We start from the raw sequence: 27,193 nt of genomic DNA, 5'->3' as shown, positions 1-27,193 counted from the left end.
TGACATTTTCGGCTCCTGGCTTGTATGACACTTCATAATTAAAGCAGAGCAGACGTGCGGACCATCTCGCGATGCGCATTCCAGCACGCACCATACCTTTAGTCGCCAGCAGTGTAGTTAGGGCCTGATGGTCCGTCCGAAGTGTGAATCGTCGGCCCCACAAAAATGTTCACCACCGTTCCACAGCCCACACGCAGGCTAGAGCCTCTTTCTCCACAATGGAATATTTTCGCTCTGCTTCTGAGAGTGAGCGAGAGGCAAAGGCGACGGTGCGCTCAGAACCGTCGGCATGAATCTGAGTTAACACAGCCCCAATTCCATAATCCGAAGCATCACAGGTTACCAGCGTATGCAGTGCTGGATCAAAGACTGCCAAAGCTGGGCTGTTCACAATGAGCTCCTTCACTTTCTCAAAGCTTTTCTGTGCATCCTCAGTCCAACTGTAAACACCAATGTTCTTTAAGCATGCCCGCATAGGCTCCACCTCCGAAGAGTAGTTCGGCACAAACCGTGAATACCAGGACGTCAGTCCTAAGAATGAACGTAATTTGGCTGCGTCAGTGGGAGCTGGTGCTTGCAAGATAGCCTGAATATGGCAGTCATTGGGTAGCAGGCCTTGCGCAGTAATAGTGTGTAGGAAGGCTTGTGCAGCTGAACTTGCATTTTTCCCGATTCAGTGTGAGACCTGCATGCTGCAGTGTTGTTAAAACAGCCTGCAGGTTGCGATCATGTTCGGCTGCAGTGCGTCCATACACAATCACATCGTCTAGATAGTTCTGGACTCCATGAAGGCCTTTCAGTATTGTAACCATCATTTTTTGAAAAGCTGCCGGCGCCGAGGCCAAGCCATACGGTACCCGACGAAATCGAAACAGCCCTTCATGAGTGATGAAAGCCGTCAGATCTCGGCTGTCCTCGTGGAGCATCACTTGGAGGTATGCGTTGTTCAGATCGATGCTTGAAAATATTGTGGCCCACTTTAATTCAGTGAATAAGTCCTCCATGTGTGGAAGTGGATGGCTATCGATTATTACTGCCCTGTTTGGCTCCCGCAAATCCACACATAAGCGAATTTCTCCATTTTTCTTTGTTGTCACCACAATAGGTGACACCCATGGGGAAGCATCCACCCTCTCAATGAAGTTTTCAGCTTGTAAACGACAAAGTTATTTGGAAACTGCATTCCTAACCGTTAAAGGAAGTCTGCGCAGCTTTTGCTGTACAGGCGGTACTGATTCTCTTACTTTCACCCGATGTACAAAGCCTTTGGCGCATCCGATGGCCTCTGTTGTAGCCGTCACTTGTCTCACTACGGTAGGAGAGAGGGGTGAGACCACTTCATTTCCAGCAATATGAATGTTTAGGCCAGACACTAAGTCCATGCCCAGTAAAGGGGTCCAGTTCTCAACAACATAGATGCTAGTACTGGCCACCGCATCTCCGTAATATACATGTGCACACAAGCATCCGAGAACAGGCAGTGCTGCTTTAGAGTAAGTCACCAGTTTCACACGGGGGGGTCGTAAAGAAGATGTACTGAAATGACGCTTATAAAGGTGATGAGGGAGGATGGAAACAGCAGAACCTGTGTGGACTGTGAGCTCAAATGGGACAGGGCTCACTCCCTCAGTTCCAATAGTCACAGTGCATTTTATTTTCTCACACAGCGGTTTCCCTTCCACTTCAAGCACATGCACAATTTCGGGGACCTCCATTTCAGGGGCATCAAGAACTTGCACTTTTTTTTCTGAGCGGCAAAACTTTGAAAGCATCGGCAACAGTCCGACCTGTATCAGGCAGCGTGTAGAAAACTTTTAACCCCTCGGCTCCCAGGCATTGTAGTAAAACGGCGCGCTTCCTCTCCTCCGGCCACCGATCTCCTGTAGCATCGATGGCGACAAGATAGTTTTCAAACATCTTCCGCCAAGTATGAATCGGTACCGAGGGATGACCCAGGCATGGCAAGAACAAAGCAGGCGTAGGTAAACTGAGAGTTGCCATCCTCGTCGCCAAATGTTGTATTTTATACTAGTACTAATAATAATATAATACTAATATATATATATCAGTCAATGATGCCACTATGGTAGTTACTGGAATAATTATTTCTATAAATCTCCAAGTAGGACAAGCATTTATTTGTGGTTTTAGTTAGTAGGTTGTGGTGGCTGCAATCAAATGCATGTATTGTGTGTAGCTGTAGCCCCATGCTTTATCATTAAGCCTATGACCATGACCCTGTCTAAGAGCCAGAAGTGACAGATGGATGAACAGAATGACAAAGATTGGACTGCAGTAGAGGAACAGTGAGGGTCAGTCCAGCCTCCTCTTACTTGTACCTCCTAATATCGAACACCATGACGTCTTTTCATTTGCTCAGCTGAGTCTATGATTATCTGAGACTCTGTCCCCTTGAGTAAAACATAAGTGCCACTGCGACATCATGTGTCACCATGTAAGATGATTATTCTGCCATTATGTAATTAACTGTGTAAGCGCTCTTAGGGCCTTTTTAACACTTCTTAACTAGCCTTACAATGTAATGTTAGTGTGAATTTACACTATAATTTAGTACAGTATTGTTAGGGGGAAACAGTTTAGGACCCAAGGACCAAATGTTTGAAAGAAGACCCGGAGTCAGAATTATAATAAATTGAAGAAAAATTTTACTGAAGATAGTTTGAAGTTTTATCAGCAGAAGTCAGCTTCAAGACTCACACAGGAGTTTGTAGGCCGCCCCGCTTACAGTTACAAAGATCATAGCAGTTAAACCCTACACCAAGGTCTAAGCTACGTCCTTGCTTCAGGTTGCAGTTTCTGATTGGCTAAGAAATAGATAAACATAGTAAATTTCCACACATATACAGATAGACGGAAGCAGATCTCCATCGATTAGGCAGCTGACACTCGGACCCTGAAGTTAGGCACGTCAAATCTTCCAGGTCGCAGATTTGGGTTACTGGGTGCCAGCCTGTCCAGAACAACAACTGTCAATCTCCAATAATGCCAGTGGTTCCTTAACCTGTAACCAAGAAGACTAACACACACACACACACACCGACACACAGCTTTTCCAAGGTTGGATTTGGCCAGGCTCTAACTATAAACAGGAGAGTCCTCTCAAAACATCAAGATAATGTGTTCTTTCTCTCAAGGAGAGCTACAATTGGAAAGTAAGGCTTTAACGAAGAAATGGTCCCTTAAACTATTGGCTTCAATGACCCCCTATATGTTTTAACACGTTGAAGACCTTTCTCAAACACAAAACAAGTCCCTATTTCATTTCTGGAAGCCGGGCTAAATAAGCAAGCACTGTTACTGCATTCAAATATCAAATACAGACATTAAAGAATACATGAAAAGAACATTTCAATAATCACTGGTAACTTCTATAACAAAGTAAAATCTCCAGAGAAGTCATTCAACTTTTATATTTAGAAGGAAAAATATTGATTAATATCTTTATTTTAATCACTCATTACATGAAGCAGCAGTGGATTATAATCCACCACCTTCAGTATTTACTGTTAAAATGTTGTAAAAATACTGCAATATATATGTAGAGCTTGTTTGTCTTTTGTTAATCAAAATTATATGTGCATTACTGCCTTGCATAATCATATCTCTCTGTTTTCTATCAAGCTCTTTAAATCACGCTCACTGCACTCTTTTAGTCCAAGGCCTGTAATTGAACAGCTGTAGAATTTCTCAGTGGTAACCTTTAATTTGGCACAAGCAACATGCCAGTGGCTAAAATCTCATGATCACCTAAAAGCTGCAATTTGGATCCTAGGCAGCTGCAAGCAGTTAGCTTCACTGCAGTGCTGGATATACTCTGCAGATATAGAGATGTTAACCACATGGCTCTGATAGGGCTCTGACAGGCCAAAAGATCCTAATTGCTCCCTTACACCCCTTCATTAAAAGGCTTAATGGGGAAAACACAGTAGCTTCAGATGTGGATGTTGTCTCTTTTGTAAAAGACGCTGCAAACAAAGAAGAAACATAAGAGAAGCACTGATAGAATATAAGATAATTCACTTTTGAGTCTCCAAATGGGATTGCTTCTGTTTGAATGTTCCTTTTTGTCATTTCTACCGAGATTGCTAATTTCAGATTCATTGTTTTTCCAGGAACAAACTGAAATGGTAATGATAGCATTCATTATGGTGAAATACATAAAACAGCCATTTAGAGGGATTAGTATAATTTTATTACTTAATTTTAAGACGCAATCAGTTTCCATATAACATTTGTACAGTTTTAAATCCTATAATAAACTGGAACAACAGAGTGACTTTACTGCGTTGGATTTTATCAGACTCTTTTGCATGCATTTCACTGAACACTGTGTGAGGTTAATCAAAATGATTAATTAAAAAAAGATCTCTGATTGGACCTTCAGGGATCCATGCAATTCTCTGACTCAAACCATTTGCTTTTTCCAGGCGCCAACTGGTAATTAATCATTATTCATAGCAGAACATTGAAAAACCCCACATATAACAAAGAAGCATGGTATTTTGGACATGCTACCGTGATAATACCATGTTGTTTGACACTATCATGATAGTTATACTATGTTATTCTTTAAAGTACCTTGGAGAAGTCGAAAAGTAAACACCAAACATAGACTGTTAGAATGTAGGCATATTATGCTAAAAGCCATTCAAATACTGTAGAATTATCACAATTTATCAACAGCCATATACGACACGGTAATGTCAAATGCAAAATAGGTTATATATATCAAGTTAGAACTTTAAGTTCAATGTGACTTAATTATACATTTCACAATAGATTCCAACTGGCATGTTGTAGCTATAGTTTCTAAATGTGTAGGTGCTATTTTTCATAACAAATGCTATACAAATGCGATCAATAAAAAGAGAAACAAGTCAACACTGGCCTTATGAGTACAGTAGACATCAATGGTCTCACCTGTAATTATAGCCTTTTTGTACCAAATGATACAGTTAAACAATTACAAGAACTATGGTAGATTTTCATAAGGGCAGGTACAAGTTAGAATCAAGACTTAATTATACAGTAAACAAATAAATAACAGTATGCGGACTGATCTCTACAAAAATATCACAATTTCTACATCTCATGATAGAAATATCAAATTCACAATGACAAATAATCTGTGATATCACCGAGAAAACATCAGAGTTGGCAGTAATTTCTTTCTATTTTCTTTCTCTTCTCCACAGTCACAGTCTCTCTCACATCTCATTGACAAATATGAGAGGGCCTCTGGATGTGGGACTCCCCACCTGTCCGTACAGCATCGGCAGTCCTAGATTAGTTTGGGGTAGATTGAAGCCTCCACTTGATAAGTCAAAACTCGCCTGGTTGTAGAGCCTCTGGCCAAAACCAGCTCCAGATTGATCAAAACTGGTTTGACTGTACTGCCTGAAGCTGCCGCGTTTCTCAGAGGGAGTTCTGGAGGGATGGCGCTGGGTGGACTTATGCAAACCTGTCTCTTTGTAGGCAAACCAAATATTACCAGCCCAAAGGAAGAAGTTCAAAAAACCAAAGGCCTGCAAGCAGACAAGGATGAATTAGAAATATGGAATTTGTCTACTTGTAAATTGGTAATTTTTATAGGAAAATAATGTTTGTCAAGTCCTTTACCAAGACCTGAAGGTTTAAAACGTTTTTAAAAACCTTAAGTCTGAGAGCTTTATAAAGTAGGCCTGACAGATGTTATCAGTTGCTAGGTTGTTGCTAGGGTGTTGTGTGATTGGTAAGGTACTTTGGGTGGTTTCTAGGCTGGTTGCTAGGCGGTTCTGGTTGGTTACTGAGCCATTCAACAGGATGAAGAACTGTGCCAAATGTAATGAAGCCAACATAATTATAAAACAATAGTTATAAATGCCTGTCAATGATGCACCTTTTAATATAGGTATATTTTTACTTCACATGTAAAGAGTGTAAAGTAAAAATGTACACTACTGTTCAAAAGTTTGGGGTCGGTAAGCTTTTTAAATGATTCAAGCCATTCAAGAAACATTTCCTACTATTATCAATGTTGAAAACGGTGGTGTTGCTCAATATTTTTTTGTGGAAACATGGATAATTCTTTTTCAGGATTCTTTAATTAACAGGAAGTTCAAAACAACAGCATTTATTTGAAAAAGTTATCTTTTGTAACATCATAAATATCTTTACTGTCACTTTTTATCAATTTAATGCATCTTTGCTGAAAAAATATATTCATTTCTTACTGACTCCAAACTTTAGAATGGTAATGTATATCAAGTGCAAGTTCCTTTATTTTCTCTTTCCTACATCGATACTAAACAAGAAATCTACTCACCACAGACATGTTGAGATTTGTCCAGATGGGTTCCTGCAAGACCTCACATAAGTTCTCCTGGGCTCTGCATGCAGACATTAACAGCAGGATTTGATGCACATCAGTGGCTGTCTTCACCCCAGACAGAGTTTTAGCCCAGGCAATTGAGCTTACAAGCCACAGGCTAGAGAACACTAGAGTCACCATGAAGTCCTATGTCGATTGAAAATAAGAAGAGAAAACAGAACAAGGGTCTTGGTGATTCAGTTAAAGGAGTAGTTCACCCAAAAATGAAAATGAGTAGTTCACCCAAAAATACCGTACACAATCGGTGTTGTATAAAAAAATATCCTGGCTCTTCCCAGCTTTGCAATTTAATTTTTATTTTTTTATGTATCCATCATCATAAAAGTAATCCATACGACTCCAGTGGGTTTATAAATGCTTTCTGAAGTGAAGCGATGGGTGTTTGTGATTATAGTTTATAAAGTTTTGAATATAGATATTATTCTAACAAAAACCCATAGCTTCGCTTCAGAAGGCATTTATTAACCCACTGGAGTCTTATGGATTACTTTAATGATGGATGAATGCGCTTTTTGGAGCATCAAAAACTCTGGCACTATGCAATGCCATTACAAATCTGTTATTTAATATAACTCCGATTGTGTTTAGCTGAACGAAGAAAATCGTATATACCTTGGATGGCTTGAGGGTGAACTATTCCTTAAAGTTATATTTAGTTTTTCAGCACAGTGTGCTCTCAGTCTTTTTCTTACAGAAATTTTGAAATGCACTCACAACTACTGGACCTCTGTTCTTCTCTCTGTATTTGTTCTGGTAGAAGAAATAAACAATTGTGGCCAAAAGGGAATAGAGGAAAGCCAGGACTGACACAGTGACGAAGAACTGTACAGATGAAGCATAATCCCCTTCGAGAAAGAGAGTCTCTTTCCTGGTTCCTTCACACAGAGGAGCACTGAAGTGTGCCTGTTGAAGTCTGGGAAGAGAAAACATTGTAATTCACTGCTTTCACAAGTTTCAAGCACAAATAATAGATAGCTTTTTTTTTGTATCATGCATAAGAGTCAAGACTGTGACAATGGGGTGCCACTAATGTGTCAAATATCTTCTAAAAATAGTCACTCACTTCATAGTTTTCTTTAGATTTTACAGTGGATAGTGTAAGGACTTAATTCTTCCTGTCTTGACCCTTACAGATGCCCTCAGTAATTCTCTGTTGTCAATATGACCTTGCGCTTAAACTGACACCTATTGGTGTGGATGCAATATCACACAAAAGCAATTTCAATTACTGACAACATTATACATTTGCTAGTTAGCAATGACTAATTTACTCATCAAGCGAAAGTGGCCAAATACTTAGGGTTACTGAGCAAATAGCATTTGGCTGGTCATATATGAATTCAAAATCCCAGTAGTGGGATAGGTTTTGACAACAGAACTGGTATTTGACATTGACTCGCATAATCTGTGATTGTGTAGTACACGTCCAAGTGAGTTTTATTTGTAGTAGACATGTGGCTACCATGTATCAAAGCTTGAGAGATCTAGCACAAACAACCACTGAGTTACTTCCCCACTCTCCCCTACAGTGTATTGTTTATGTTTATAAAACTATTGAGGAAAGAAATCATTGAGTGCATACTTCAATTGTGTACTGTAGGTTGAATTTGTTTGATAATTTAGTAATGATATCTTTGACTTAAAGGTAGGGTAGGCAATTTCGGAAGGGCTAGCAATAGCAAGCTAGCTTTAAAAGCATGAGATCCCACCCTCCCTTGAGAGCGTCTACAAAGCCACACCTCCTCCAAAACACATGAGCGTGCACAGCTGAGTCTACAAAGCATTAAATTACCTCATGTAAACAACTTACAGAGCTCTTACTCATACCACCTGACTGCTGCAGATTAATTTCAGCATTGATAGTGTTAACATAGAAACGCATAAATCTGAGTCTGAGGACGTGAACAGCTCCGGGTAGAACGTCACAGTTGTCACCTCGTAATTGCGGTTACAAAATGGTGTAAATGCAGCATAAGCTCGTTGTTTTGCTTCAGGAAGAACTGTAAAAAGGCAGCTGCTGTTTGTTTGCACCGCAGTGACTAGTCGCATTTCCATTTCCCTTTGAAATTGAAATTGAAAATTGAAAATACACCCAATGGAAACACGTCAATTTCGCAAAAACTATATATATAGCAAAAATGTTTTAATGCTCACACGAGGTGGGTTTTCAAGCAGTTTAGCACATTTACAGGTCACCTGATGTAGATGGCACGGTATGTTTGGACAGAAGAGGAGACAGAGTTCTTTATTAAACTCATAAAATACAAAAGAATTACAGGAATACTGGATTCTAAACAGCAAAGAAATGCCACAATTAATCAAGACCTTGAATATGTGGGAGAAACACCCAGAAACATCTCATATGTGCCGTTCCCAAGAAAAAGGGCTTTCTTTGCCATTAATGCTTGGATAATACGCTTACATCTCCTTCGATTAAAAATAATGGATAGTGCGGTGGCTGGGATACACGTAAAAATCATGATTTTTGTAATGACATTGCGAAAGGAAAAAATTGACGTTTTAGTCGCATAACATCGAATAATGATAACGCCGTCATTTCGCAGTAGTTTTTTATCGACATTTAGAAAATATCGCAAAAGTATCGCACATCTGTAATGGAAACGATTGTCTGACTGTCTACAACTCTGCATTGCCTGGAATGCGCTGATGACGTGTGCTGATTGGACAAACATTTTTTGGTCCTGAGACTTCCACAAAATGTATATATTTTTTTATATTTACACCATTTCTATTATTGATTGCTATTAGGACGTGAAGAGAGTTTAAACCAGTATGGCGAGCAGGACGAGGTCGAGGGTCGTGGGAGGATGGCGCGAGACTGGTGTGTCGCGCAGGTGTTGCTCATCATTAATCACGCAACCAGCCTCGCGCCATCCTCCCACGGCCTTCGACCTCGTCCTGCTCGCCACACAGTATAACATAAAGTATTTCACAAAATTGCCTGTAACTTTGATAAAACAAAATAATTAAATCCAATCGAGATATCAAATTAAATCTTTTTAATACAACTGATAATACATAATTAAAGTGTAACATACATTTTAATACTTATATTGCATTGTGGTAACAACACTTACCTGAATGGGTAGTTGAAACTGATGCTGATGTTGTTTTGGATTTTGTCCAAACATTCCACTTTAACCATTATCTGGCCAGAATATCCCCCACATGTTGCAAATGCTAAAACAGCACAAAGCTGTGGGGGGAAAAGCTAAATATTAATGAAGTGCCCTGATGATACAGTATAAGCCAGTATGTGGAGGGGACAAAGATCATCTCTCATAACTCCCTATCTGTGCAGAAGCTTTACTTCATCAGAGAAAGTCGAGACAAATTAACCTCACAGAACATTAAAACATTCTGTTTTAATCATCCTCCAGTTTTCTGATTTAAGGTCAATTTAAATGACCTCTCATCAAACTGCTGCACAATTATTCGTGCAAAATTAGACACAGATGCTTTTTAAGTGCACTAACCCCTGCCATTGCTGTAGACCTGGATGCCAGGCACTAACACATTTGTCTGACACAATTTGAATATTTTCCACAGGTTTTGTGTTGTGTTTGGCATAATGAATGAAAGGGCTGGAGGTTTACTTGACAAGTGCCAGGGCTTTATTCTCTGTGGACACAGGTGCTAGATAAGAAATGTATCCAAGTCTCCTGCTATTCTCTCTTTTCCCCAATCCCTTCCCCTCTCTCTCTGTTTCCGATACTACAGCAGATGAAAGGATGCGGCTCCTTTCAATTAAGATTTAATGCCTTTACTGTGTATATAAAAATTAAATACTGTCTGGAATACTTGAGTGTTTGGGTCTGTGTGTGTCAACGGAAGACAGAGACACAGTAAGAGAAAGAGAATGGAGATTTTTTTATGTATTATGTTATTTATTTCTCCATACTTAAGTGGCTTAAGCCAACCAAAAACAGTGTGAATATTTAAAAAGTATCACACATACAGACATCCCATATAAAATATAATAATATCTTTAGAACATGCATACACAGAACAGATGAAGCAAAGAAAAAAAAAAGGTAGCTTCTTTGATGAGTCTCAGATGAGACCCAGTGAATTATGCAAAGATTACCCAGGGGTTGCAGCACATTCAGACAAACACACACACACACACACACACACACACACACACACACACACACACACACACACACACACACACACACACACACACACACACACACACACACACACACACACACACACACACACACACACACACTAATTACCTCACATTTACACACACACACACACACACACACACACACACATATATATATAAATATATATGTATATATCCATACAGTACGTGCAAATACAAATATGCAATTGTGATTCATCATTGTAAAGTCTGTCAAAGAGCTGGATGGCATCGATCTTTTGCACATTTCAACAAGAGCAGATGAATTATTCAAGCAAGAGAGACTAACAGGGAGCCAATGCTGTGACCCCAAAGACCAGCTAATAATTAAACCTGATTTTTGAAAGACGTATTTGCATGCTTAAAAGACTATTTTAAGAATGCAACCATGAGAAACTGCACAAAATACTATCAGAACTTTACTTTTATTAGACACTTTTTGCTTCTGTCAAATTATGGGCAAACCCAATTACATACTGACAATTTTTTTTTGTCATATTATATTTCTATTCTGGTAATACTTTAAGAATTCATAAAACAAATAATATTTTTTATAGCTTTTTTTCTTAAGCTTTTTAGCTTATCTTTTTGAGATAAGTGGTATAATTGTGCCAGTGTGTCTTGTTAAAATACAATTACTAATGCTTTAAAATGAACCCATACTTAGAGGATAGAAATAGAGGAAATAGAGATCTTACCGGAGCAAATATGACCATACACATTGATGAAACGGATTAAGCATCAGCCTGTTGTCTGTCTATGAAGGAGTGTTGAGCTCCTCTGCCAGCCAAAACCCAGAGATACTGAGTGAGTGGACACCATAGAGATGCTTCTACAGGGACACTGTGTCTCTGCTCTGTGTCAGAGAAAAGACACACAATCTACATACACGCACACACACACACACACACACACACACACACACACACACACACACACACACACACACACACACACACACGATGATATACGCAGACCCCTGGCAGATCATATATATGCAGACCTATTGCACACATATATGTATCCATGCACATATTATGTACATGCACTCACAGTCATTGAAAAATAATTAAGCGCATAATAATCAGTACGTAATCCTTGGTAGATATACTGGCCCATTACATCAGTGTTTTACATGCCGAACATAATTATGGATATAAATAAATCTGCCACAATAATGGCCCACTATTGTCTTTAATTATTGTAAATGATTATAGTGGAATCAAGCCTTTTGGTAAATCATTCTTTCCCTAATCATTTTTTGAGCTTAATAACTAAATATCTGGGCTGTTAATGTGAATGATTCAACAGGAGACTTATTAAAATAACATGGAATAAGCTATTTCATCCCAGTGGCAAGATTTGTGATCAAAATTATTACTTCATATAAATATTAATTTAATTAAAGAAAAATAACAAAATTAGTTATTTTTAATTAGCTATTACTTATTACTATTTTTAATTCATTTTAGTATAAAATATTTGTATTCACTTCATTACCTTCTTAAGAAGCTATGTTAATGATACAACAAAAGAAAATGATTATTCAAATGTATATAACACATAGGCGTCATTGATGAAATGTGGAATGCTTCTCTCATGTTTCACTCCTGTAGCCACCTTGTCTCATTTGAGCTGTTATAAATGTAATTATGAATAAAGAACAGTGCCCTGAAAACAAACAAAGCAGGTATTGGTGGCTTCTGAAAATCTGAGGTGAATACTTCCTTTGATCAATAAAAAGTTCATTTACAGAGTTAAGAGATAATTAAGTGGTAGAAAGAAAGAAAGAAAGAAAGAAAGAAAGAAAGAAAGAAAGAAAGAAAGAAAGAAAGAAAGAAAGAAAGAAAGAAAGAAAGAAAGAAAGAAAGAAAGAAAGAAAGTACTTTCTCAAATCTCTTCACACAGTTCTCCTAACCAACTTTCATCTTGGCACAGCAGTTAGTTTCACATTCAAACTGCACTAAAACTACCAAAACACTTCATCCATGTCTCAAATCAAGTTATTCTTCCACCCAACAAACACACTTTGACACTCATAAAACAACAACATAAAAAACACAACAGGTAGCATTACACTGTTTTCCTTTGTATAATTTCTTTACAAAATCTTTCAAATTTTTTCAGTTTTTAGATTCAGAATATATTTCAATATGGTATCACTGTAGAAATGTGACACATTGCTATCTTTAATCATTTTTGTGTTATGTTAGGATTTGAACTTAAAGGGGACCTATTATGCTAAATTCACTTTTACATGTGTTTGAACATTAAAGTTTTTTACAATTGCTAACAAGCGTTTACCAACACTTAAAGTACTTTTTCTAAACTCTTATACACAGCAACACACCTACATCACACAATTGACCAAATAGTTAATTTTCAGTCCAAAACCACATTTTGTTAAATGCTAAAAAGTAAAACCTTTTTCTACATGTACTAACTCCATCAAAACACAGCAAATCCGACTCAAAATCGAATCATTCGGTCAAAACACTAGCACTAATTTTCTATCCAACATGAACATAAAGTCAATAATAGCGAGCGCAATGACTGTCAAAATACTAACAAATGATGGCATTATGAAAACTGCATCAGTTCTACCAGCAGACAATGTGAAATCCATTGTTTTCCATGGTGCCCACATAGAAGGTGGGATGATGCCCACTTGGCAGTTGGTGCCCTAGACTGCATATTCTGCGTATATGGAACAGTGGTACTGGAAACATTGTAGTAAAAGCTTTACATGAAGCAGTTACTGAAATAAAAACATGAAATTGCTGCCATGGTAACTATGGAAGCTTTTTTCCAAAAAGTAAGAAAGGTAATTGTGACTTTTTATCTCACATTTAATTTTTTATCTCACAGAATTGTGAGATAAAAAGTCATTACCTATTTCCATGGCAGATATAAGCTTTCATAAAAATGCAATCCAGCACATTCTTCCTCCTCTCCCCTCTTCTTCTCCCTTGTCCTGATCCAACTTCTTCTCTCCCTCCTACAAATAGTCATCTTCCTCGCCCATTATTTTTCTCTCTCTTTCTGCTCCTCTGAGTTGTTCAACTCCACATTAAACAAAACCAATTCAAAGACTCCCTTTTAGTGTAATGAAAAGAACTTCAGCACCTGACTACCTCCAATTTCTTAATATTTCAGTGATCTGTTACCAAAAAATGCTTATCAGTTGTTTCAATATTTTTGTGTAATATATTTTATTAGTACTTTTGAGTTGCTGTTGTTAAAGAAGTAGAGGTTTTTATACTAAGGTTTGGAACATTAGGTCTTAATTTCTGACATGCTGTGTTAAAACCATAGAGTCTAGACTGTAAAAAATAGGTTAAAACCTTTGTAAATAAGACTAAAAAATATCAGTGTTTTTGGTATTGGATATGCTTATAGGTAAAGAATTTAAGCATTTTAGAAACGTGTTAAGTGAATACTGTGTGAAAACAACATGAACTGTGTTAATGGTATGGTCACAACAGACCGATGTTGCCTATTAGCCGTTGCTATTAGCCTACATCTTGTAAAGACGGGCATTATATAATAGGTCCCCTTCAAGTTTAACAGTTTTGAAAAAAGTATGTAAAAGTGTACAAATTGTTGTGTAGGTGCATAGAGTTTTGGTGGTGTTTGTGTCTAAGTGAGAAGCAAATTAATGTAAAGTGAAATATGTAGTCAGTGAATGCATTTTAAGCTAAAGCAATGATAAATAATGCTCAGTTTAGCCCAAATAGACTGATGTTGTGCTCACAATGTGCAAAGTTTAGAAAAAGTGGCCCAAGTCGAGAAATGTGTCCTATAGCGATTGTAAAAAACAAAACAAAAAAATGTATGTTGTTATACAATGCTGCCATCTGCTGTTCTGGCTCCTGCATGATCTTCCATCAAACATTCAGAATCTCTAGTTGTTATTTGAATTTATTTATATATTGACTTTTATTCCTTATTCTTGTTTTTTTTTATTGCGCAAACAGGCTTTTAATCATGAGCTTACATAAAACTCCCCTAACACATAGGAAGCTTCTTTGTGCTTTCCTTTCAAGCATATGCTCTTGAATCTTATGTTGCTATTACTTTAATTCTCCACTAGGAGGGCTGTTGTGTTTGAACTGCATTTAAAGTAAAGATTTAACTCCACTCAGCCAAGGAGGCGAGAATTTCTGTTTTCCCTTGAGAGTTTAGTAAACAGTCATTTTGTAGCCACAAGTATCACAAAAACGAACTATTTAACTAATTTGAAGACCTGAGCTAGGATTCTCTTCTTATGTGGTCAGCTTTTGCTACAGGATTACCTACCTGGTGTTGATTTTTAATGGAACAATTTGCAGCTCTATTGAAGAAGTGTGTGAGTGTGTGTGTGAGGGGTGGGCTGGTCTGGTAAAGCCTACATTACGGTGACAAAATATCCCCACAAAAAATGGCAATATCTGAAATCCTTATGAGGACATTTTTTGGTCCCCATGAGGAAAACAGCTCATAATCATACTAAGTGATGTTTCTTGAAAATGTAAAAATACAGAAAGTTTTGTGTGATGGGTAGGTTTAGGGGTAGTAGGGAGATAGAATTATACAGTTTGTACAGTTTAAAATCATTAAGTCAATGGAAAGTGCCCATAAAACATGAAAACACAACGTGTGTGTGTGTGTGTGTGTGTGTGTGTGTGTGTGTGTGTGTCAAAAACATATTAATAAATGGCCCCAATTATGAAGTTATTTCACAATTGTCTTGTTCTCAATCTTCTTTTTTTCCGCTCAATCTCTCTCTTTGGCTCATTGCTTTAGATCTCTCATATGCAGGATCCACTCAAAGCTAATTTAATTCTGGCTTCCTATCAGCTCTCTGTTCACATACAGTGGGATTTTTGCATTAGGGCAGACAAAAAATATATGTCCCAGAATGGAGCCAATGAAGCAGGCAACCTTTGGCAAGAAAACCCCTTAGCTACACAGGGGAGAACAGAACTAAATAATGTTCTGCATGTGGTTACAGTAAAAAGATTAAGCTGAAACAGCTTACATGTGAGAAATTCTAACACAGTGAAGAAAAATGCTTTCCTTTTCATTTTCCTATGAAATAATAACGTGGCGGGCCTATGGGTAATTAATTTTGCTTGTACTGAATATCAGAGAAGAAAAATGAATACATTTATAACACAAAAATAATTTCAGAGTGCCTAATTAGAGGTGTCATAATATACAGCGAACAAAAGGGTTTGATTGCGTTGCTGTAAGGAGAAAATTGCAGGTAATTTTACAGATTTCCTCTATCACATGTATGCAATACTGCACTGTTCAATGAATCAAAGCACTTGGTGTCTTTAAGCATGTCAGCTGTATTAATATTTTGTAAGGGTGATACACAACGACTGAGTAATGGGTAAAGAGTGATACATTTCATTGTTTATAATTGACTGAATAGCAGTAATAGCTGATCCCTGTATGCTCATCTAAACCCTTTAGATCGTCTATACAAATACTTGTGTATATTCTGGCTTGTCTCGAAATAAGGAAGGAGTTGGTGTTTCCCGGTGGATGGCAGGTCTGAAGCTCTGACAGCACTGAGTCTTTCATTACGCCTGAAGTGCTGCTGCTCTTCACTGCATATTTAATGACTCTTTTTCTTCTCTCCTGTTCCTAGTTCCTGTCTAGTGTAGGTACAAGAGGGAGAAGAAAGAAAAAGACTGATTACACACTGTTAAATAACGGGAAAACAATGCATATTTCACTGTAATTAAACTGTGATCTAAACCAGTGTTTCTAAACCTTTTGTCTTAGGCACAGTCCCATCAGTAAGGCCCTTTCATCAACACCAAACGAGACGTGCGTTTATTCATTTTTTTAAAAACTTGTTTTATACTTGATATCATTTAGCATTATCACCAATATGATTAAAGTGCCCATTTACAATATTCGCTCATTTAACTAAAAACATTGGGGGAAAAATAGACTCATCAAGTAGCTTCTTTAAAATTGAAGCAATTCACACTTCCTGCATCCCAATTCACATATTATCCGGCCTAAATAGTATTTGAAATTAGAAATTAGTGTCCCAAATCATAGTATGTTGAAATGAGTATTCCAAAGATACCCGGATGGTGTACTTTGTCCAGTTAAAATCCAAAGTGCAATTTATGCAATTGGGCACAGATCCATGCACATTCTAATGGCAAATATTGGCCACAACCCATTGCGCGTTGGACTAGGATTCGAATTAGAACTACAAACACGAAACAAGTGTTAAAAACTACAAAAATGGTGGATTTGCAAAACTGAAAGTTTTTTTCACGGCGTCTTGAAAACCCCACGCTGATATTGATCCTCGTTTTATTTCTACTTTTGTCCCAAAGTCTGCTTGCCATGGTCCATAATGTTTGAACGAAACAACAACAGCGTGAGCTGCCGCTTGACGTAACGCAGTTGTCCATGTCTGTCGCCATGGTTACTATGGCAGTACAAGCGGAAACCAGGGATAACGCGGATATTACGTCATTGACAAGTGACAAGGGATGGGCACTATTTAAAAGTATGAATTTCTTTGAATTTACAAATTCTTGGAAACATTTAGGATAATGTAAGTACACAATTGAAAGAAATATATAACACTGTGCAAGAAGTGTTTGGATATTTTGATAAAAAAATTGTTACATATTGTACCTTTAAAGGTACAATATGTAAGTTTTTTGCTTTAAAAATAGCAAAAATCACTATATCTATGTTATATATTTTTTTTAGTTGTGTACTTACATTATCCCGACTGTTTCCAACAACTTTCAAACCAGGAGAAATTTGTAATTTAATTCGAAGACACGTCACGTTTCTTTATTTCTGTTTTGTCGCCGTCAATGGCGTCATATCCGCATTCTCCCTGGTTTCCGGTCGTACTGCCATAGCAACCAGAGCCCTCTGATAGTAACCAAGGTGACAGACGACAACTGTGTAGTTCGTAATGTCCTATCTGCACGCTGTTGTTGTTTCGTTCAATCATTATGGACCATGGCAAGCAGACTTTGGATAAAAAAGTAGAACTAAAATGAGAATCAATATCAGCGCGGTGTTTTCGAGATGCCTAGAGCTCCACGTCCGAGACTTCGACCGCTGCTACATGTACTTTATTAAACAGGTGAGCACATTTACATAAAACTAATCAATGTTATATAGTTCAACAATGATAAAATGTTAGAATATGATCTGTATGTTATTCTAATGTTGATCTAGCTTACTGCTAGTCTCATACAGACAAACTAACACAGATAACATACATTTCAACACATTCAAATGGTTTAGTGTGATAGTGTAATATTAGACCAAGTGAAACAGCGCTGCGTTACCTCACAAGTTTAATTTGTCTAATAAACTGACCTGTGAGTTGTAATTCTGCACTTGCGTGTAGTTCGGTATAATGAAATGTCCAGATTCCTTTTATATAACCGCGGGACTCGCGTCGCGTGTGGAGCTGATAGCTGTCTCTAGCAATCCCGACCTGCTTCATATCACAGTCATGATAAAAACATCGATGTATTTACTCATCCATAAACATTATTAGATCGGTCGGCTTGACGTTGACGACAAGATCCATTATTCTTAGCAAATGTTGCATCATCAAACTACGCCTTTGTTATTGTAAGAGGTTAGCGACCCCTAGCGGCGAAAAAAATTACATACTGTACGTTTAAGTGCTCTCTGGTTGAGAATCACAGGTCATTCTGGAGTGATCTAATCATCATCATTCTTCTTCATTTGCTCTAATAATGGAGATTGAATGAGGTGAGTGCTAAGATGAGACTCACCTTAGAATGAGAGAACTTGACAGTGCAGATGTAGTCTTTGGTGTCAGTGCTGTTCTGCATGGTGTACCAGATCAAGGACCAGTGCATTAAAGAGCTCTATATTTAGAAATAATGGTACTCTTAAACCCGGCTCTGTTCTAGGAAGGGGTACAGAGAAGTAAATGGCAGACGCCTGCAGCATGCATGTAAAGATGGTCTCAGTGTAGACTTTGATGAACCATACACATCTGAAAGATGACTGAAGAATAAGTGATGAGTTGTTGTGAGTAGATCTTCTGATCAATAAGACCTGAGGACCTATATTTATATAATTATAGATCTAAAAATCTGCACAGACGCACATGAAGGTGCCTTAATCATACTTGTACACAAGTGTCCTTTTTCATTAGATTTTTTTCTTATGAACATGGAAAGAAAACAGTGACTGAAGGAAAAAAAGACAAGAGAGACTTGAAGTGTTTTAATATTTTAGAGAGCTTTTCGACTATATCTGTAAGCACTCAAACTCAGCCTTTGCCATTGACCCACTGAGATGTCACACATTTAGTCATTTTCCCATGACTCTGCCTTGTATTTTCACATTCTGAGTCTGAACAGACACACACACCACATACATTGTTCAATAATGTCACATGGTGAAGAAGAAAGACTGGGCTTTTTTAGATGTTCTGTACTCCATGACATTAGAGGTTTTTGAGGTAAAGGAAACATGAAATGGCTTGACGAGTGCAGATTTCTTTCTCGTATTGATGTATTTCCTATTGAAAATGGAAGATATGGACAGGGCACAGATGAAAAATTGCCAATAGGTTTACTTGCTATTAGGTTGCTATTCGGGAAGGGGATATTCTCATTTTAGAGAGCACTTTATTGGACAAAAATATGTATACGCCCCTAAGTGCAAGATGATATCATCAATATTTTTCTGCTTTCCTGAAGAGTGAAAACGGACTTATTCAAGAGACTGCAACATCTTTGACAATCTATTTGTCAATACATGTGCATATGTTCACTGTTTAAAATCCATCATCTGGGGTGGGGGGTACTTGATGAATATGCAAATTATGGTTGTTCAATTGATTGATTACCAGAACAGTGCACCTCTCCCCACACTCCCCCATCCCCTCTCTGTTGTTTCATTTCAGATCAGTCTAATTGCCTTACACAGAGCGAGTAAACAGTGTTTATAAGAAGATGTTTGTAGAATGAACGTGTCTAGCATGTCTGAATCTTGTACACAGATGTGTTTACACTTCGGAAATTTGTATATTGTTGTAAGGGCAGAAATAGGGAATGCAGCCTTAATATCAGATATCTTATTAAAATTAAGGACTTCATACATAAAGAATGTAATGAATTACCCAGATCTGTTACAGTCTAAAAAAGCATATTTTCACTGAATGATCAGAGTTACGTTTCTTCATGACTGGGACCTTTTTATTTGAATATAATTTCTATTGTTAGTTTCATTAGGCTGTTATTTTTGTTGTTATAAAAATAGTATGATTTTTTACATTTTAATTATTTCCTTTACAAATTTTAAAACATTTGAACTACTGTTTATTCATATATTTATTTTAGACTGAACATTATTATTTATTTATTAAAAGTTTCCAACTTAAAGGGATAGTTCACCCAAAAATGAAAATTTTGTCATTAATAACTCTCCCTCATGCCATTCCAAACCCGTAAGACTTTAGTTTATCTTCGGAACGCAAATTAAGATTTTTTCTTTCTGTCCCTCTATTGACAGCTTCGCAACTGACACTTTGACGCTTCAAAAAGTTAATTAAGAGATTGTAAAACTAATCTATATGAATTGAGCGGTCCAAATTTTCTGGAGAGACTCCTGTTACATACATTTAACAGATTATTTAATTAATTTAGGTTTTTATTCACATATAAACATTGATCAGAAGCTCAACCGAACCTGCTTGATCAGTGAACAAACCTCTTGCGGAAGCCCAAACATAAGGGTGAGTAATTAATGAAAGAAAATTTATTTTTGGGTGAACTAACCATTTAAGAGTAACAATGGCAAGGTTTCATTTAGCATGGAAGGGATTTGCTTGATAAAATTCAAAGCTAATAAATCTCTTGTTTTGTTTTAAATAAAAGAGAAATTTAATTTTGAGTGGCATGAGGGTGAATAGATGATGACTGTGATGTCACTGTGAATGAGTGATTACCCACAACAATCATGCAACATATTTATAAAAGATAATTTATATATATATATATATATATATATATATATATATATATATATGTAACCTATATACTGTATATATATATATATATATATATATATATATATACACACACAGTAGCATAAGGTTAGCTTGTGCTATGCCGTTATATTGGCTTATCTAATGCATTAAACATTTTGAAAACCACACCCTGCATGTACAGTAATAAATAATATAAAGTCAAAGAGAGTGCTGTGTGTAATGTTTTTTTTTTTTTTTTTTGGTATGTGCATGTTACATTTGACAATGTGTCAGTGATTAATTCACATCAGAGGCAGAAGCAGTTCATTTCATTCTCTTCATATTCTGTTTTAATAAATGGGTTATTAATTGAATGATTTGAGCTGGCCTTAACCCTGCCATTTTCTCATCCCTCCTCCTTTTCTTTTTCCCTCCAGTCTACTTTGACTTTAATACCTTAAGTTCCATAATTGCTGTATTTTCAGGATTTTTAACAGTCCTCTTCCCTCCTCTTGCTCTCTATACATAAATAACGCTGAGCATTCAGAAGTGTCATGCCAAATCAAACCGAAGAGACAGATGACCTATCAGATCTTTGTGGCAAGTGGATGTTAAATATGATTTCTAATATACAGTATATATATATATTATAATATAAATGCTGGAACAACTAAAGAATTCAAAACTTCACCAGAAATTGATTATTCTTCAGTCTCCAAGCCAAAAACACTGTAAGCCAATATTAGCTTTACCATACAACTTCAACTCCAACAGAGAAATTGGCGAAACATACATTGAAGCTGAAGTAAAGCAGGGCAGAGAGAAACACAATCAATTATTGATGGTTAAGATGCAGAGCGAGAGTGCTGCTACAGATGGAGCAAGGGTGGGTGTTAGGGGGAATCTGGAGAACCATTTGTGCCAACATCCACCGAAAAAAGCCTGAACCGGAAGTGCTAATTTTTTGGTTTGAGATCAATTAAAAATACAGTGACAAGTGTTGGTGAAACTAAAATATTTGTCTTCTCAAATTAGCTTAAAATAAATGTATTAGTATTTATAGTATTTGGTGAGCTGGTGATTGTTTGGTAGGAAAAATAAAGTGAGTTGTTGTGTGTACTTCAGATATAATTGCTTTTTTTGCAGCAAGATATTTTCATGTTGGTTAGGTTCATCGCCACATTCAAGGAGTGTGATTATTCTGAAATAAACCAAGCACTTAGCTATATTTAGCAAATGTGTGAACATGCAGACGTGTTTTTGGAGAGCACCACTTTTACTGAACATCTGGTGTGATAGTCTGAACCCTTGGGACTTTGTATTTATAGTCTTAACTGTTAATTCTCCGGCAAGCCCCGTAAAACAATGTGCGTGTTACTGTTGAAGGGCCGGGGTATTTCTGTTTTGCCAATTTTTATGTTAGGACATATTCTTTCCCTTTTTCCTCCATTTTCAGAAGTCTCTCTATAATTATTATGCAACGCAGTACAAAAGCTTTAATTTTGATTTCATAGTGGGTGAATAATCCTGATGAATGATTAAAATGCATTCAACATGACTGGAATTCATTTCTCATATCCATCAGAAAAATTCACATAAGTCTTGGGATATAAGACTGCACATAGTTAGGGACTAATTCTTGCCTCAGGACTGTTTATGAAGATGAAATGTATCAGTCACAAGACTATCACGCTGTCACAAAATAACTGAAATATGTATTTGTTTTTTAAGACAACAGATCCTAAATCTTTTACCGTGAATGTTATTCGACATGTCACAATAGTTGAGAAAGAGCAGGCCTCGAATAAGGGAGGGGCTTGTCATAAATCTGACTGTCCTTTTATCAGCTGCCTCTGTAATTTATCCGATTTTCTTCCTTTGTGTCTGCTGTTTATTGATTTTGTCTCTGGCTACAATTGGAAACACCTTATGTTGTGGTTTTGTTAGGACTAAGCACTCATTGAATTGCTGCTCCTTCAGAAATGCCCCCAAAACGACCTTAAAGGGTTAGTTCACTCAAAAATGAAAATTCTGTCAGTAATTACTCACCCTCATGTTTTTCCAACCCTGTAAGACTTTCGTTCATCTTCAGAACACAAATTAAGATATTTTTGATGAAATCTGAGAGCTGGCTCACTCCTTCGTAGGCTGCTATAGGTAATCGATATCTGTTAAAATATCCAAGTGACTACAGTGGCTCAAAGTTTATCAAGCGACGAGAATACATTTTGTGCGCAAAAAAAATAAAAAAATAACGACTTCATTCAACTATTCATTTTCTTCTGTGTGGGCCTCTAGGTGAGTTCACGTAGTGTAACAGTGCAGCGCTTCTGGATTGTACTTCAGAACGTAGGCTCACTATTGGCCGACGCTGGTCATGTGTGTGATCATGCGTGATGCTAATAGTGAGCCTAAGTTCTGACATACAACCCAGAAGCTTCTGCGCTGTTACACTCACTTTTCTGGGATGGCAGATATTGATTACCTAGCAGCCTATGGAGGAGTGAGCCAGCTCTCAGATTTCATCAAAAATATCCTAATTTGTGTTCCGAAGATGAACGAAAGTCTTACAGGGTTGGAATAACATGAGGGTGAGTAATTACTGACAGAATTTTAATTTTTAGGTGAACTAACCCTTTAAGACATGCTACTTTCAGGAAGAACAAACAAAACCCCCTACCACCACGTGGCCTGGAGTCAAACACTTAACCTCAGGTCGCTCCAAAGGGACTGTTGCCATAGTAAGGGAAGTCACATTGGATAGAAAAGCTTCTGCTAAATGACAAACAGCTTGTGAGGACTATATGTCCTTCTGTGGAGTCTAAGTTTTCCATTTTTAGCCAACTTTGCACAAACTGCTGGAGGATGTCATATCTACTAAATATTAATGTCACAGTTATGTTCAGTTTTTGTTTTCTGTCTTTGCTTTCTCCCTGCCTGTGTGTTTCCTTATTAGTTACCTTTGTTACTGATTTGATTAGTCATTCTTTTCAGCTGTGTCCTTTATTAGTTCCCTTTGTTTGTTCCTTGTATTTAAGGCCTCGTGTTTCATTTGAGTTTTGTCCGATCTCGTCAGGGTATCACGGTTGTTACCTTGCCTGCTTTCTACTGAGTTTCGTGTTGTGGATTATTCATTAAAGATTTTTTTTAATCATATCATCTTCGTCGTGTGTGATCAACGACCCTTTGTGACAATTAAAGAGCCGCACAGATTTTTTTTTGGAAGGAATAATCAGTAAATCCTTCAGGAGCTTTTTTCTATCTGACCTTTAAAATCCTTTTCATTGGTGTAACCTAATATTCAGGTTGATATAGTCACATCAAATAATCATATTTTGTTAATAAAAAGATCACACAATACATATTTTGAATCTTGTACTCTGCATGTGTGATTTTGGTTTTATGGTGTTTATAGGGATAGTCTACTAATTAAATAAAAAGATCATGTATGTTTGTTGTCTAAAAATAGTTAAATGATATATATATAACATTTTGCAATAAAGTTTCAATTATTAACATTAACTACGTTCGTTAACATGAACTAAGAAAGAACAATACATCTACAGCATTTAATATTATTAGTTAATGTTAATTTATACATTTACTAATACATTATTAAAATCAAAAGTTGTAATTGTTAACATTAGTTAATGCACTGTGAACTAACATGAACAAACAATGAACAGTTATATTTTTATTAACTAATTTTAACAAAGATGAATAAATACTGTAATAAATGTAGGCTATTGCTCATTGTTAGTTCATGTTAGTTAATATATTAACTAATGTTAACAAATGAGACCTTAGTGTAAAGTTTTACCATACATATGTTTTATGGTTTACGGAGAGTCAAATAATGATATAAATAGTTCAAATATTTGATTATGACTTCTGGAATTTGTAACTGTTTTAAAACTAAAAACAGTTAAATGAAGCAAATGTAATACGAAATATATCATGTGGTGATGTGGTAGGCTAATGTCATATGGCAAGTCCCTGTTTTGCGAGTGAAACACAGAGGTCAGATGAAATAACAGCACATTCTCGGTGTCAACCATCCTCAACATTTTTGCGAACGAAAGGACCCGCTCTCTCATCCAGCACCGCGGACAGCGCCTGCGTCTCACGCGAGCCTCAGCAGGAAGTGGCCATCATTCGCTCTTTTCATCGCGCGCGCCCCTCCCACCCCCTTTCCTCTCGAGTCCCTCGCAATGACTGGCGAACGGAGGCACAGCACAGAACACGTATGCAGCAGCAGCATCTTTACTCTGGGCGAGTGAAGAGATTGCAGTGTCTGCTTCCGCACCCGAAAGTGTGTCAGGATATTCAAAATTCACCAACAGTCGACCAGCCCATCTGAATGCCGAACACTACGTCAACAAACTGATACCTTTCCACGCCGTAAATATCCCACCGTGCGTTTAATTCGCTTGTACGCTTAAAGCGAGAGCAAAAAAAAAAAAAAATGTTGGATCCATCCTCCAGCGAAGAGGAATCGGACGGGATAGTGGAGGAGGAAAGCCGAGAGGTGATGGCTCCTCAGTCCGGATCCATTCGCATCTCCCCCAGCAGGACCAGCGAGAGCTCCGATAGGCTCCAAACCACCAGCCGAGGCTCCAGCGCGCGACCATCCAGCCCGAGTCCGTCGGCCGTCAGCGAGCCAGAAAAGGAGGACGTGGAGAAACTGCAGAGGGAAGAAGATGAACGAAAGAAGAAACTGCAACTCTATGTCTTTGTGATGCGATGCGTCGCCTATCCTTTCAACGCCAAGCAGCCTACCGACATGGCAAGGCGACAGCTGAAGGTAAGAGCATGAGGTGTCCGGGTCTCACCTTGAGAAAAACGTTATGCATCATAACGTTCCTTTTATGTCATGATATTATCAGCAAACATTGGATTAAATACGCCTGCACATGTAGGGTGATATTACTCATAAAGTGAGGGCACATTTGTAAAAAAATCACCATATCCTTCATGGAACACCTATAAAATCACAGTCTTCATTGTCAGTCTGTTTTTTTAAGCTCAGAAGGTCCTGTCGCGAGCCCCCCAAATTCGTGCACATTCGGTCAAATTCGGCCGCACGAGATGAGCTCTAATTATAGATATTCTTCTATATAGAGGTTGATGGACCAAAATAAAGCGGTGTCATTGCCGTAGTACAGTCATGTGACTCGTTCACATTGGAAGTCAGTGGTTGTGTGCAGTCTTGCGGCCATAGGATATTCAGTTCCATTTGCGCCATCTCTCGCGCCACTCATTCATCTTCCAAGGTGACTTTTGGCGTAACAGATGCGAACGCTGAATCCACTGTTCAGAAGGTCAAAAGACATTACGAACGTATTTGTCATGTCACCTAATTTATGTAAATAACTTAATCGTATTTTTACGAGCTAATTTTTACGCACTTATTTATTAAGGCATTTTTTACTCAAAAGCCTGTTGATAAAAAAACAAGTCTAAATGAAGTGCAACGCGTTTAGAAATTATCCTGAGAGTTTTATTTACAGACTATTGACTTGAGACTGGAAGAAACGAAAGAAACCTGTTTCAGTTACTAACATAAAAATGTTTCCTTGTTCAGAGAGATAGCCTATCTTTCAGAGGTCCCAACCAATTCCCCTCAGTTATTGATCCAAGCTTTTCACAACAACATGCTCTGAAACCACAGTTAACAGCTATTACTGCTATAGTAAGTGACAGCGCTCCAGTCTTATACTTACATTCGTATCGTATTTGCTTCCATACACTTTTAAATAAATTAAGAAAAAGCTAAAAGATTTTGATAATTAAACATTACAGTTCTAGAAAGACTGTTGTCAGTGTATGGATTTGACTGGACATTATGTTAGTGTTATTTTCATAGTATATATTTTCGGGCATGTACGTGTAATGTGTAAATATCACATTTTTAAATAAAAAGCTGTTTGACATTGTCAACGTAGCTGTAGATTTGGTTATGCAATATGGCTTCGTCAGATGAGAACACGATAGACTCATTGAAAAGCTACGGATGTATGGGTTCCAAATTATTATTCAATGCTAGGCAGCATCACGTGAGGTCGAAGAGGTCTTTATAGATGTAAAAGCTGTGATCAATATTGGAATACCAATGTTTGTCATTACAAGATGTCAACGCTCTGATCTTCACAATGTGTGCTGATTCAGTCATGTAAGTCAGGGCTGGTGGTATTTGGGTCTTTACAATGAATCTCAGAGTTGAGTCACTGTTGAGGCCCTTTAGGTTCAGTAGAATCACTGCAGTCAATCACTTCAGTGACTCAGAATCATCCATGTGAATCATCGACATTGAAGGACTTCTATCAAGAACAGGGTCGAAAGAATGGTATAACTCATTTAAGACAGCACTAACGTCATTGAGATGCACATTATGGTGAATGGTAAAGATCAGTGGCTTTATTAAAAAACTTATATGGTGTAGATTCATGCACCATCAAACCGAAGGTAAAGGGTTCCAAGATTCAACAAAGAGAGGCTGAAGCACTCTTTTGTGCATCAGGCTATCTTATAGATTTGAATAACACTTTAAATCAAAAATCGAGAGTATAAGCGAAGGTGTTGTAGTGTTGTAATTGTATAAGCGTATAGGAGTGTAAGGTGTAAT

General features: G+C 37.5%; 2 protein-coding genes across 12 annotated transcripts in view; one reads left to right on the top strand and one right to left on the bottom strand.

The window, feature by feature from the left end:
- Positions 1 to 4,194: 4,194 nt before the first annotated feature.
- synprb (synaptoporin b) overlaps positions 4,195 to 27,193 on the bottom strand; it is a 223,836-nt gene continuing 200,837 nt past the window's right edge. Inside the window, exons 1-5 of one of the 2 annotated variants that reach the window (XM_079884655.1) lie at positions 11,267 to 11,360; positions 9,490 to 9,608; positions 7,106 to 7,304; positions 6,326 to 6,517; positions 4,195 to 5,546 (exon numbers count right to left, since the gene is read on the bottom strand). In XM_079884655.1, the coding sequence (XP_079740781.1) occupies positions 5,229 to 5,546; positions 6,326 to 6,517; positions 7,106 to 7,304; positions 9,490 to 9,608; positions 11,267 to 11,290 (852 nt within the window). In that variant the 5' untranslated portion in view covers positions 11,291 to 11,360 and the 3' untranslated portion in view covers positions 4,195 to 5,228. Of the gene's footprint in view, positions 5,547 to 6,325; positions 6,518 to 7,105; positions 7,305 to 9,489; positions 9,609 to 11,266; positions 11,361 to 27,193 lie in introns of those variants that run through there. The other variant, XM_079884656.1, reaches the window with a different exon arrangement.
- The window catches only part of cadpsb (Ca2+-dependent activator protein for secretion b), a 75,515-nt gene continuing 73,094 nt past the window's right edge, over positions 24,773 to 27,193 (top strand). For all 10 annotated transcript variants that reach the window (XM_079884486.1, XM_079884485.1, XM_079884484.1 and 7 more), the window contains exon 1: positions 24,773 to 25,372. In XM_079884486.1, coding sequence (XP_079740612.1) covers positions 25,034 to 25,372 — 339 coding nt within the window. In that variant the 5' untranslated portion in view covers positions 24,773 to 25,033. The remainder of the gene's footprint in view (positions 25,373 to 27,193) is intronic.

This window comes from Squalius cephalus (genome assembly GCF_949319135.1).
Source record: "Squalius cephalus genome assembly, chromosome: 10".
NCBI lineage: Eukaryota > Metazoa > Chordata > Actinopteri > Cypriniformes > Leuciscidae > Squalius > Squalius cephalus.
This window is presented reverse-complemented; position numbering and strand designations above follow the sequence as displayed.